The sequence below is a fragment of the Talpa europaea genome (assembly GCF_964194135.1).
Source record: "Talpa europaea genome assembly, chromosome: 16".
Taxonomy (NCBI): domain Eukaryota; kingdom Metazoa; phylum Chordata; class Mammalia; order Eulipotyphla; family Talpidae; genus Talpa; species Talpa europaea.
Window position 1 is genome coordinate 22,143,701 of NC_140084.1, and position 15,077 is coordinate 22,158,777.

Here is a 15,077-nt window from a genome sequence, read left to right on the forward strand (position 1 = left end):
ATGTATCCATAAGATAATTCACCACGACCAAGTAGGATTCATTCCAGGGACACAAGGATGGTTTAACATCCGAAAATCAATCAACGTTATCCAACACATCAACAAAAAGAAATATAAAAACTATATGATAATATCAATAGATGCTGAGAAAGCTTTGACAAAGTGCAACACCCATTCATGATAAAAGCCCTTGAAATTCTTGGGATACAAGGAACATACCTCAACATCATAAAGGCCATCTATGACAAGCCAACAGCCAGTATCATTCTCAAGGGTGAAAAGCTGAAAGCAATTCCATTAAGATCTGGAACAAGACAAGGATGTCCACTCTCACCACTGCTTTTCAATATAATACTGGAAGTCCTAGCCAGAGCAGTAAGACAAGAGAAAGACATACAAGGAATCCAAATAGGAAAAGAAGTAGTCAAACTATCACTATTTGCAGATGATATGATAATATACATAGAGAACCCCAAAAACTCCACAGAAAAACTAATTCAACTCATCAATCAGTTCAGTAAAGTGGCAGGATACAAAATCAACACGCAAAAGTCAGTAGCCTTCCTATACACAAACAATAAATCTGAAGAAGAAGAAATAAAAAAAACCATCCCTTTTATTATCGAAACAAAAAAAATCAAATATTTGGGAATAAAGCTAACAAAAGAGGTAAAGGACCTATACAAAGAAAACTATAAAACACTGTTAAAGGAAATAGAAGAAGACGCAAAGAAATGGAAAGACATCCCCTGCTCATGGATTGGAAGAATAAACATTATTAAAATGGCCATCCTACCAAAAGCAATATACAGATTCAATGCTATTCCAATCAAAATTTCAATGTCATTCTTCAAAGAAATAGAACAATTATTGATGAAATTCATATGGAATCACAAAAACCCCCGAAGAGCCAAAGCTCTCCTGAAAAAAAAAAGAAGGGAATGGAGGCATCACACTTCCAGACTTCAAACTATACCACAAAGCCATAATCATCAAAACTGCATGGTATTGGAACAAGAACAGACACACAGACCAATGGAATCGAATAGAAAATCCAGAAATAAACCCACAGATTTATGGTCAACTAATCTTTGACAAAGGAGCAAAGACTATGCATTGGAGCAAAGAAAGTTTGTTCAATAAATGGTGCCGGGAAAACTGGGTCGCTACATGCAAAAGAATGAAGCTTGACCACTACCTCACACCATACACAAAAATCAACTCAAAATGGATTAAAGAACTAGACATAAGACCTGAAACCATAAAATACATAGAAGGAAATATAGGCAAAACACTACGTGATATGCACATCAAAGACATCTTTACAGACACATCACCCAAAGCAGTGATAGTGAAGGCAAAGATAAACAGCTGGGACTACATCAAATTAAAGAGCTTTTGCACAGCAAAAGAGACAATAACAAAAACAAAGAGAAACCCCACCAACTGGGAGAACATTTTTGCACACAACACTAATGATAAAGGACTGATCACAAAAATCTACTAAGAGCTGATGAGACTCAACAACAACAAAGAAAATAATCCAGTCAAAAAATGGGCAGAAGAGCTAAAAAGAAACTTCTCTGAAGAGGAAGTGTAAATGGCCAACAGGCATATGAAAAAATGTTCAACATCACTTGTAATCAGGGAAATGCAAATCAAAACTACCATGAGATACCATCTTACACCAGTGAGAATGGCACATATTAAAAAAACTAGCAACGACAAATGTTGGCGAGGGTGTGGAGAAAAAGGAACTCTTCTGCACTGTTGGTGGGAGTGCAAACTGGTCCAACCACTATGGAGAGCTGTGTGGAGATTTCTGGACGTACTAAACATAGAGCTTCCATATGATCCAGCAATTCCACTCCTAGGTATTTACCCAAAGGACACAGAAACATCAATTCCACAGAACACCTGCACCCCTATGTTTATAGCAGCACTATTTACAATAGCTAAGCTTTGGAAACAGCCCAAATGCCCAAAAATAGATGACTGGATCAAGAAGACGTGGTACCTATATACCATGGAATATTACTCAGCATTCAAAAAAGATAAACACATGCAATTTGCAGCAACATGGATGGCGCTGGAAGGGATCATGCTCAGCGAAATAAGCCAGAAAGAAAAGGAAAAATACCAGATGGTCTCACTCATAGCAGGAATCTAGAAAACTTAAATAAGGGACCAGGAAAATGAATAACTATAAGAAAGTGAAAATCAAAATCAACAAAAAACTATGAACCAGAGACACTTTTTGGGGGGTGGGGGGCGGGAGGGGAGGGATTGGGGTCAGAATTGGGGGGTAGCAATTGTATGGGGAATATAAAAGTAAAATTTATTATTTAAAAAAAATAAAACAAGACTCGTTTACACACACACACACACACACACACACACACACACACACACACACACACACAAAGGTTGGGTGTGAGTTGGCCTGTAAGATGGTCCCTGCGGATCCCACAGGGCACTCACTCTGTGTAGCGCTGGGTCATCTGTCAGGGCTTGCTCTGTGTGACCCACAGTCAATGGCAGAAGTAATAATGATGAAAGAGCATAGCTCTGTGTTGGCCTCTCAGTCTCTGTTTCTCCCTTTCACATCTCTCTCTCTCTGCAAAAAGCCAGAGACCATGTCGTGAGCTTAGGGAAAGGCTTAACAGGAGAAACTGGAGGCTTGGGCCAACAGCCTGCAAGGAACTGAGGTCTGCTAACATGCAGGTAAGTGAGCTTGGAAGTAGATCCTTCCTGAGTTGAAACTTTAGTTGAGTGACAACTTGACGGTAACCCCAGAGAGCTCTTGAGCCAGAATTACCAGCTTAGTCCTAGATTTTCAGTCCACAGAAACTGTGAGAAGATGAATGTTTATTTAATGTTTTAATCTGCTAAATTTTGGGGTCATCTGTCATATAGCATTAGAGCTAAAGTAAAATCCAAAGATAAAAGAGGCCTCACAAGATGACAGCTCCAAAAAGTCAAAGACAAAAGAATTTAGGGAAAGTTATATAAAACCCGGAGGTTACTTCCTTATAAATTACATATAAAATTTTCCAATATAGGAAATATGTTTATAATAGTAGATATGCCTCAGATTTGGATAGGACTAATTAAAAAAAAACTGAAAGGATCCAATGCATTTGTTTATCCTGAAGTAACAGCTTCCTGTTTTGATTACAAAGGAGCTATACTTAAAATAACGATCATAAGGCACACTTAGGGTCTGGGAAGTCAATGGCAGGAAGCCACAACAAAGACCCCTGTGAGCAGCCTACCAGAAGATGATTCCTTCTGGAGAAATGGAGCTGAGAAAGGCCAAGGGAAAAGCCAGCCTAGAAAATGAGCGGGATGGAAGGTGACTAGCACATGACAATGGCAAGGAGCAAACATGAACCCCTGGGTTAGCCACACTCTGAAGACACTGACTCTTGGTACTAAGTAGATCAGGCAAGTGGCAGGATAACTTTCCTCCACCCAACGTATTCTTGCCAATAGTCAGGAATGTGGTGAACTGGGAGAATTAAAGTTAATGAATCAGGAGAACTAGTGCTGTAAAATTCAAGTATTTTATTGCGATGCACTTAACTATGAAGTTGTGTGCAAATGACATACCCCCCCCCCACCAAAAAAAAAAAGATATTACATATACCTTCTTCTGCTATATTAGCTTGATTTCACTGTCCGATGTAAGGTAAACACACCAGAGAAACAACACAGCTCAGAGTGAGATCCAGAATGAACTACAGAAATTGTCACAGATTTGTGGTCCAGTTGGCCACGAATGCTTTGTGGTCAGCAGGAGCCCCAGGAAATCTATCACAGGGGGCGAGGCAGGTTTCACTGACATCAAATCCTATTGGTTATGACTCATCCTACCCAACCGCTTGGCTCTTTTTCCAATTTAGGGATTTTATTTTCCCATGCACTGGGAAATAGGCGAGTTTATAAAGATGTATCCATTAACAGTCAAACAGGCAATGCGTGATGTTTACTGGGGGAAGAGTGTGAAGGGACTTGTGAGACAAATCAGAGTCAAACTAGACCACTACTGAGATTCCCACTCAGCTGAGATTTCTTTAATAGTCAAGTAGGCAAAGAATGGTGCTCCATAGGCACAAAACAAAGTCTCTGCAGCCTGGCAATTTCTTCAAGCCCTTTTTTCTACCCATTTTGCTATCACTGTTTCTTTTCAGTGTTTTTCTGGATGTTCTAGCTAGTGCTTTAGGGAAGAAGTTAAATGAAAAGAAGAAGAAAAATGGACATTATTTGCATTTGTGAAGACTGATGGTGGATGAAAAAAACCCGAAAGAATCTATAGTTAGAATTAAACAGTCAATTTGGTAAGTTTGCTGGATACAGATCAATTAGTATTTCCAGATAGCAAAAAAAATTAGAAAATAAAAATATCATCTACAATAAGACACAATCATACATACACAAAGATTAAATAACTAGGAATATATCTAAAGGAAAAATATGCACGTTCACTACTGAAAACTAACTTACTTGTTAACTGTTTCGGATTCAATACAATCAACAACAAAAATAATCAGGTCTCATTTCTTTTTTTTTTTTTTTTCAATTTTATTTATTTTTTTAATTTTTAATTAATTTATTTTTTTAAAGAATATATGCACATTTAATATGAAATTGTTAACATCAGATTCTATGCCCAAGCATTTTAAAACCTCTCCAACAATTCAGTCTTTTTTCTTTTTAATAATAAATGTTATTAGGTCTCATTTCTTTGTAGAAACTGAAAAGCTGATTCTTAAAATTTATATGGATATTTGAAGGACCTACAATAGCAAAAGCAATAAAACAATCTTGAACAATAAAACTGGAGAACTTATATTACTTATATCAAGATTATCTGAGGTATAATAATTCTTTAATTATTGTTTATGATGCTGTCATAAATAATGTCCCACACCCAATGTCCCTATTCATTCAGTGTGCTATTTTAATTAATTTTTCCTGTAAGTGTATATCAGGAATCTCCACAACAATCACTTTCGGTACTCCTTCAAGTGATATTTAAAAAGCTTACTTAAGTAACTGTTAAACCTACATTCATTTTGTCTCTTTCCTTTTAAGCGATTTTTCAGGTGACTTCTATGAGAGTAAGAGGAAACTAACATCTTGAGTTTCATTAGATTTAATACAGCTTCTCTAATAAGTACTTCGTAATAATTCAGAGTGCTCCATATTCTGAGATATTGCAAGGACTGATTATGATACAAATCCTTCTTTGCTGAGGGTAACTTTTGAAGAAAAACCTTAAGATATTAAGCAGTACTTAACAATGGACATTTGTCTAACTTTACAGAGACACACCCAAGTACAAAAAATTGAACACATGGAACATTTGTGTCCTTGGCTGAAAGCAGGCAAAAAGGCAGAGTAGACATCCAGAATGGATTACTCCTCCCTCAGAATGAACAGAGACAAGAAACTGCAAGTTTATGCCCAGAAAAAAACAGGATTTCATGACACTTCTCCCAGACTGCCAAGGCACTGCTGACCGAGGCACCCAGTGGCAGGAGATGCAAATGCCAGACTCAAGGTCACCCCGGAGTACATGCTATTGGAAGCAAGTACCATTGGGGTTTGATGGTGCTGACAGCATTCCAGAAGCTGGTAGAGCTGAGGAAGCAGGATTCCGAGTCTCCCCGGGCCCTGGCTGGAGCCTGGTGTGTGGAGCTGATCCAGGCTTTCTCCCTGGTGTCGGATGACATGGATTCATCATACAGCCACCCTACTGATATCAGAAGCTGAGCACAGGTTTGGATGCCATCAATGATGCTATGCTTCTGGAATGATGTATCTACTGCCTGCTGAAACTCTACTGCCAGGAATAGCCCTATTACCTGAACTTGACTGAGCTCACTGCAGAGTTCCTATCAGAATGAGATGAGATAGACCCTGAACTTCATCTCAGTCCCCCATAGCAATATATATCTTGGCAGGTTCACTGAAAAGAGGTAAAAAAATATCGCCAAGTACAAGGCTGCTTTCTACTCCTACCTTCTGATAGCTGCTGCCACGTACATGGGAGACCTGCTAGAGATGTTCTTCCAGATCCAGGATGATTGCTTTGATCTTTCTGGGGACCTTAGTCCAGATTGGGACTTAAATCCAGAACAACAAAGGCAGCTGGCTGCAGCAGACATCTCTGGAACAGCACTAAATCTTACAGGAGAACTGGTGGCAGAAGGAGGCCGAGAATTTGGCTCAACTGAAGGGACTACACGAGGGGCTGAATCTGCCGGCTGAGTTCATGCGGTATGAGGAGGATTGCACCATGACCCCATAAGCCTCATCAAGCTGTGTGCTATGCCTCACCCCCACCCATCTTTCTGGGGCTAGCACCTAATATCTTTAAGTGGAAAAGGTTACCTAGAGACTTCAAGGGCAGGGAGGGGACACTCACAATAAACTACTGTCTACTCTTAAAAAAAAACAAAAAACAAAAAACTGAACAGCCACATACTTTTATCTCTCAAATTCCACTAATAGAAAGGAAAAGGGCAATTCAGAGCACACCAGCAACATACAGAAATACGGGCAGTATTGCTTTTATGAAGTAATTCCCATACTTTATCGGTAACATGGATCAACTCCTCTAAAATAGATCAACTACTAAATTTCACCTGCCTTTTAAACTTTGTTATTATTTGCTCTGCTTAACAAACAGTTAGGACCTCACAGATACAAAGATAGTTGTTTACAGACCAGTGTTTCTGGGCCTGCTCCAGGAAGTTTGTCCAACATGTTGGAGGTTTTTGCTTGTTTTGAAGCTTGTGGCCTGAAATTACTTTTCTTCCTGGCAGTAACTCTATGAACAGCAAAATTTTTTAACATTCAAAATAACTCCCTCATTGCATTACTTAAATCAACTTTTATTTTATACTTTAATTTTAAATAATTTATTTCTTAATGTGATCAGTTGCTAACCATCTGAACTTTCTGTGGCATGAAAATTTAACATAGATTTTTTTGTAGAAATTTTTCTTTTGGCTCAGTTGAGACCGTAAACACCAAGTCAGGAAACTTTATAATTAATTAGCTCACTAAAATTTGGAGGCATTTACAGTAACTCACTATATCTAATATCTTACAATATTAGAACCATCTTAGAGTTCTCAAGCTTTTAATAAAAACTACAAACAAAATCATCATCAAGAGACAAGTACTTATCCTAGTTATTTATTCATCTGGATGTCTAAGATATATTATCTTAACTACCTAAATCTGCTTAGCTATGTTATTATTTAGATTTGTTTTGTGAATCATGGATTAAAAAAAATCCAAATTAATGTTTCCTTGACAGTCCTTGCTCACACCATTCATAAGCTGTTTAAACAAGTTATTGAAGATTTCTGGGTTATCTTTAGATAGCAAATAGGATCACAGACATTATTAGAAACGCATTAATGGAAGTATCTATAAACATTAAGAATTATATACAGTTTCCTTTGACATTAAGTTCCTATGACTATATAATTATAAATTCCATCTAAATCCCAAATACAATTTTCAGAATGTGTTAACTAGATAAACTCATTTCACTCTGACTTTCTATTGTATCGCAGACAAGAAAAAAAGACACAGGCTCAGCTGTTTGAAGGCACAACACAAAGGGAGTATTGTTCAGAATAAAAGGGGAAATTCAGAAGGACCTAGGTCTTACATTTGGAAAGGGACGCCATATGTCGGCTCTCCACTGTCACTATCAGCTACGCCAATGACTCCATCCATGACAGGCTTATCAACTCACTTAAGGGATATTTTAAAAACTCAGATTTTTATCAAGGTGTGAAGCTGTACTCCTAAACAATGGGAAATCAAGAATGACTTCATTTTAAAGCAATCAGATTTTTAAAAATGGTGGTCAGAATATTTGTTTTTCTTTAAAACATGTATTTCAAAAATATTTACATAAATATTTTTAATAATTTTTATTTTTAAATTTGTAATATTTATATATTAAAAAAACTTTAAATTTTCTAAACCCCTTTAAAATGTCAATTCAGAAAAAAGGATAATCCCACAAGAATAAAAAGAATGAGAAAGAAGACAACAGCTGATAAGAGATGCTGACATTTTGAAAAACAAAGTGGATGGATAAGGAGAAGCAAGTTTACACAGGTTAGAGAAGGTGGAAGCTTTAATGTCTGTGGGAGAAGGGTTAGCTCTAAACTCCTACAAAGACTCAGGAATTCAAGGGACGCCTGAAAGTATGGGCAAGGATTAGGACTAAAGACAAATAATTTTAATGTTTGGGTAAGAACCAATTAGAGCCTAAGATTTCTATCACTATTCCACATAGTGAGAACATGGTCAGGCTCTAATTCAACAGATGACGAAAGATTTACTCTTTGGAGAAAATGAACCAGTGAGCTGCAGGGCACAATAGGAGCAAGGCTGAAGCATCATAATGGAAATATGAGGATTATGTTAAAGTCTACTCTTTTGGTGCTACCACTGTAAAATGCACTGTGCTTAGCAAACTGAGAAAAAAAGAAGCATCTGTTCCACTAAGCCTAGCGCACATTGTGGTTCTCCAAAAAAATTTCATCAGACTCCTTTCTAGAAAGAGTTTTGGAAATGATAGAGCATCTCCTTACTATGGACAGTATTTTTAATTCCCTACTGCTGAAGTCAGGGTTGTTAAAGCACATTCTGGTAACTGCAGCAGCGTGATATGAAGAACTGACCCCACACAGGTCTGGAGCAAGAACTTAAAACATTCTAACTGGGTACTAAGCAAACATCCACATCTGGCAATAAAACCCTCCCCTTACCTTTCCTGTTACCACCTCCACAATTACTTTTTTACAGAAAAAAATAACTGAAGCTATAATTTAAATGTATACTCATTAAAGAAAACAAACGATTACATATGAAGCTATTCCAGAGTTCAAAGATCTACCCTGGTTGTACATGGACAACTTGGATTTTCAACCGTTGTGATGACTTTCCATACTATAAAATACTGAAAGAATAACACCCTGGGGTCTCCCTGGTGGTGCAAGGGGTTAAGCACCGCACTATGAAGCAATCTGCAGCCTCCACAACAGGAGTTCGATTCCCGCCGGCCAGGGAGCTACCCACATGGCATAGCAGACATCTCCTGTCTGGCCCACTGCTCCCCTCAGCAGTGTATTTCAGTCAGTCTGCCTGTTCTGTTCCCCACTCTGTCTCTGGTGAATCCTCTCACCCCCTCCCCCTGCATCTCTGTATCCCAGTTCTTGTATGCATAAATAAATCTTAAAAAAAAAAAAAAAGAATAACACCCTGGATCAGAAGGGAAAATAAAAGAACAATACCTGAACCCATACATAAAATATGTAAATATACTCATCAATATTCACTATAAATCAGGAGAAACTGATTTATAATATATCCTTATAAACTGATTTACAGTATATCCTAAACTCAGTATATCCTTAAAGCACTGAGTATTATTCCATCTAAAATGCTGTGCTATTTGTAGGAGAGAATCCTCTTAATAAAATCTACCAAACATTAAGTCATTACTTGATCACTGGTTGCAATGAAGCGGAGTGGCATGTGCTGCTGCTGCGGGAGACCCAAGACGGCCTCTCCAAAACCAGGCATTTTTAACCACTCCCTCCTAGCTGCCCACCCAAGAACATCAGAGCAAGGGCACAGACCTTCTCCCTCAGTCGCATCAGAACGGTCCAGTTTGGCTTCTTTGTGCTGTCCTTCTGCCACCTTCACAGCCACCGCTCGGCAAATGGCACCAAACTTCCTATCCAGAGAACGAACCCCGGCCTCTCTGGTGTACCTGTCATCAGAGAAAAATATTTTACTTTTGGCTAAATCCCACCTATAAAAATAGAGAAGTAATGTCGTTAACATTTATGCTAAAAAACCAGTGTACATAATTTAAAAGTTAAGTCCATTTTCTAGAGTACCAATTTCTTCAACATTTGAAAATTCTTCATTAGTGTTTTTTCTTAAACATTCAGACATATTTTCAGCTACAACTTTTCCCTTCATGTAGATTATCTTGAACTATTACCCTATACTTAAAAAGTAAATGTTTGGTTCTTCAATTCATAGGAAGTACATCTGGCAACACATGAAACATTTACTCCTTGATGATGCATCTAAGAGCATCCTTAAACTGGTCAGAGTGTTCTACATAAATTTATTATACTTCCCACATTGTTGAAAGAATCAGAAAAATAGAGCTTTTTCCCAACTGAAGCAAAAAATAATCTGAAACAGAAATCCAGTTTTTACTAGGAACAGTGCTCATCACCTCTATTCAGTATTTTTTCTGTAGAGACTTCTAAAGGAAAAGTATGTTAATAATGCAAGCACTATGATTTTAGAGGAAAACTCAGTGCAGTTAAGAAAAACTGTCTTAAAAAATTTAGTCAAATTTCATCAGCCACTTTATGAACTATTACATAGTAGAACCATTTCTGACCAGCCAATTTTGGAAGGATTAGAACAGGCAGCATCAGGTACAGACTGTAGTTTTATGTGAAAACCTGGATGTGACTAGACATATTCTAGAGTTTAAGGATGCAGATTTTTAAAGTTCTGAGAAAAGACAAATAATAGTTTTTGGCTAAACACTTTAAAGTAAAACTTATTTCAATCAAAGGGATAGGAAAATATAAGAATAAAGTCCATATATGCATTTGCATATAATTTTAGTAAGGAAAACAAGAGGGAGGCATCTTAAAAATAAATAAATCAACATGCAAAAACAAAAATAAAAACCTAATTTAGCTTTCCAGACAACGATATGATCAACTCAGATTAAAGAGCCTGGACAAAAGATGAAAGAAAAGGGATTGAGGAGGTTTGCAAGGGAATGGGATGGATGTACAGAAATGGTTATTAGGAAGTTCAGAATGAACTGAAGCTTGCCAAAAATAATAAAGATGACAACAAAATACGTTTTCTTTTTTAAAAGTGTTTAGAACAATAATGGGCTAGAAACTAATGCACATGGTATAACATTAACTGCTGACTGAAAAGAAAACCACTATTCTGTAGTATTTTAAACTAAAAAGGGAAGAATCACCAGTGTCAAACAAAAGTTGGTTGATGTTTCTTATGAATGACCTGAACACGAAGATGGTATGTATGCTGATTTTCAGGGGACATACTAAAATACTTGATAAGATGAAAAAAAAAATCAATTTGCTGCCAGGGTAGCTGAGGCAAATAATAAAATATCCATTACTGCAAACTTTTTACACTTGGGTTTTAAAAAAAACCAACTCTAAATACAGATTGGGATAGAAAAAGCTTAGCAGAAATTCCTATGAAAAAGAACTAAAGATGTTAGGGAACTATAAATGCAAAAGGTAAAAGGTAAGAATAACCTAAAAAAAAAAACAAAACAAAGAACCTTGAGATATACTCATAAAATAATATAGTCAGAATAAAGAATATCAGTGGTCTTATACTATGAACTATTTAGGCTCTACCACCTGAAATGCTAAGTTCCACTCCGGGTATTTAATTTTAAAAAGGAAAATTGACACCAAAGGAATCATTCAGGAGACAACTAATCAGGAAGGCAAAGTCTTAAAAGTGGGTCAGGAGGAAATGGTAAGAGAACAGGCATGCTTAGCCTGAAGAAGCGAACATTCATGGTATGTGGATCTGACAGCATTTTTTCTTAATGTCAGAAGGACTGCTTAAAGGAAGGACTTATACCTGGATTCCAGGTGTTCCCATGAGACAGGCTAGAAAATTAAAGGGGAGGTGAATATAAAGATTATTTTATAACAATTACATTCATTCACCAAGGAGCAGTTTTCAGGAAGCACTACAGCACTGAAAGAATTCAACCAAGCTAGTTCTGCTGGAAGATAAATAGGACTAGATGACATGTAAGATTCTCTCATCATGAACATTATGGGCCTATGGTTATGAACACTGAAAGATGAAATTTATCAAAAGAGAAAAACCAGGTTCTAAATTCAGTAACTCATTAACTGTCTAATTCTTGCCTTGAATAGCAAATATATGTGATGGTATAAAAAATATAAAAATTACTCAGAGAAATTTCTTAATGTACATAGTTCTTAATATCTAATGTTTTGAGCTAACAAGTATATTAAAAAGATATAGTTCTGCAGGCAAAAAATGAGAAATACAAATAAAGATTACTCTTTGGGGTCGTAATTATTCAGATTCAAATAAGCTATGAATAATTTTCTCTATCACTCATATTTTACAGACACAGAAGTTATCAAAAAGATTAAATGACTTGTTGAAAGTTACCCAAAGGTATCCTGGGTGTTATCTGGAATAATGATATTGTTGGAAAATTTTGGAATATAAATCACCTAATTTATTTCTCATGGCATTATCCACATAATAAATCACAAGTTACGAAAAGGAACTCCCAGGTCAGATTTAGTTTTACTGCTTTATATATAAATTTAAATAGACTTCCTTTCATAAGGAGGTTGGCTTATCTCAAGAAACAGTCTGACCAGCCAAACCGAGTCAAAGTTCAAAACGGAGAGATACTTCACATCTCTTGAAAAACAGCAGTTACTGGCAGAGGCTGTCTGAGGAGTGCTTGGCAGTCTAACACAATTTGCCAGATGATGCAATGGATCTGTAATACTGAGCCAGGAAGACTTAAGAGGTTATTGTAGATATAAATTCTCAACAGGGTATATTTTCCATTCAAACATGCAATCTATAAATTAGACTAAGCAAAACTCTACCATAATAATTTATTGCTGTTTGCCACAGGTAGAAGCACTTAGTAACTAGCTTGGGAAAGCACCTTTTCTATTGTTCCATTATTAATTCCAATGATGAAAACTCTTAAGGATTTAAAACATCCCTCCAAAAGAAGAAAATCTAGTAACTTAAAACAGATGTGAAAGTAGCATCTCACTTATTAAAAGAATTCAAGAACTTTCAAGATACTAGACATAAAAGGTATCCAATATTTTCTGTTCATGGTTTGTAATTTATCAAATCAATCCCTTATGTTTTTGTGGAAAAGCTGAAATTCTGGCTCAACTGAAATCCTTAAATATAAATGAATTTCCCACTGAATTTCCACCTTATACAGAGCCTTGTATAAATCAATAGTTATAGAAATGCTTGCTGGGAATCTGTTGGTGAGAACTGTGTGCTATGAGTTACCAGTAAAATAATGTTCTTTTCAGACTTGAACATTAATGAAGCCTCAGGACAGCTGACTCACCTGGTGATGATGTCAAGGGTCGTAACCTGAGGGATCTGAATCTGCTGCGGAGTCAGCCCATGCTGTTCCAGTTGCTTTGGGATCAAGTGCCTGTGGGCGATTTCTATCTTCTCCTCTTGTGTATACCCTGGAAATAAAGTGATCTTGTTTTGTAATTACTTACAGGGCTTCCATGGTCTTATGCTTTTTTAATCAATCAAATGCAAACTCAACTGATCTTGGATTTAGAATAAATTCAAGTAAGACTTCAACTAAGATTAAAACCAGAAAAAAGAAATTTAAATCCCAAGCAATAATCGTTAAACTTTCCAACATTTCTACAAACCAAAAAGAGCATTTATCAAGCAGTCCTTGAAATCATTTTGGTTAAATCACTATCTCTCAAAGAGGAAAAACTTAGAGATAATTATCCCCCTAACTCAAATGTTCTGAAATTTTATTATTTAATAGGAAAACAATACATCCTGTGTTTATAACCTGTAAGACAAAATTCCTCCTAAATTAACTGCTGCCTTTCCATCTAACAAGCAAAATTAAAAGATGAGTTGATAAGACATCTTTTGAATAGGAACAGGTAGTAAAAAACATCACAAAAACTAGACAATAGGATAACCACAGCCACAGAAAGAAGGTGGCATCTCATGGGGACTACTTGACTCCACATTACTATATCTTACAGATTTTCTGCCTTAATTCGGAGTTTTCCTAGGAATTGGCTATATTTCTTACTTTAACCTTGTAAGTATGTACAGTGATTTTTTTACTCCACCATATTTTAAAACAGGGCTCAGATGCTAAGAAATCCAACTATTATTCACTTAATAGTGGATATATATTTTAGGTAATACTGAGCCAGGAAATAAGTGTATCGAGAATATAAAAGTTTAGATTCTACTCTATTTTTCATTTTAACAAGTTCCCATTGATTATGTTCAGTGAAATAAGTCAGAAGGAAGAAGACAAGTATCAGATGGTTTCACTTCTAGAAGGAATATAGGGAAATTGAACAAAGGGTCAAAAAAGAAAAGACAAAACTTGCAAACAATAGATCTGAGGCAAACAGAAGGGGAGGAGGAGGAAGGTTAAAACAGGGGAGGGAAGAACACAAGGGACTATGGTAAGGGTTCACTGGTGATGTGGGGGTGGGAGCCTTATGGGGACTACACCTGTGTAGGGCCAGCAAGGCACAGAGCAGGATCTCTATGATCAGGGCAAATGGGTAAAGGAGAGTCCTGGAGCCCTTGGTGGCTTTTTGAGGCTTTTATTGAGCTTTTTTCATCATTTGTAGTGTGGCAACCAGGTACACAGCAGGCAGGGGGGCCGGGGTCCCCTGGCAAGTCTTTACTCTCTCTAGGCTCTCTGGCGTTCTCTCATGATCTCTGTTTTCCTGCTACCGCTGCTGCTACTTCTACCCCTGGCGTTCCCATGACGCCACCCTTATATGCCCGGTCTCTCAGCCCAGGGGCGCCCACTTACGCTTGCCCACTCATGCTCACCCACACCCTACTCCAGGTGTCCGCCATCAGGCATGCATGTAAGACCACAGATGCCAATGGCAGGTGGGTGGAAAAACCTGACTATTTCTATTTACCCTATAATACCTGAGCAGAGAAATCAAATAATGTACAAAAATGAATAACAACGTAAGAAAATAAAAAATCTTCATCAATTAAAAAAAAAAAATTCCCACTGATATTTGACCTCTGTAAGAAGAAAAATAATTCTGAGCAATTAAAATAAGGTGAAAGCACTGGGATTTATTTATTGTTAGTAACTAAAAGACTATATTTTGCATACCCCAGTGAAAGGAGAAGACCACCAAAAAAAACAGGCAACTATCTGACAGATC

At 37.0% G+C, this 15,077-nt stretch overlaps 1 protein-coding gene across 2 annotated transcripts in view; it reads right to left on the reverse strand.

The window, feature by feature from the left end:
- Nucleotides 1–15,077, reverse strand: part of LONP2 (lon peptidase 2, peroxisomal) — a gene marked incomplete at both ends in the record, with an annotated part of 80,825 nt that overhangs the window by 25,492 nt on the left and 40,256 nt on the right. For both annotated transcript variants that reach the window (XM_084257657.1, XM_084257656.1), the window contains 2 exons: nt 9,681–9,814; nt 13,229–13,355. In XM_084257657.1, coding sequence (XP_084113783.1) covers nt 9,681–9,814; nt 13,229–13,355 — 261 coding nt within the window. The remainder of the gene's footprint in view (nt 1–9,680; nt 9,815–13,228; nt 13,356–15,077) is intronic.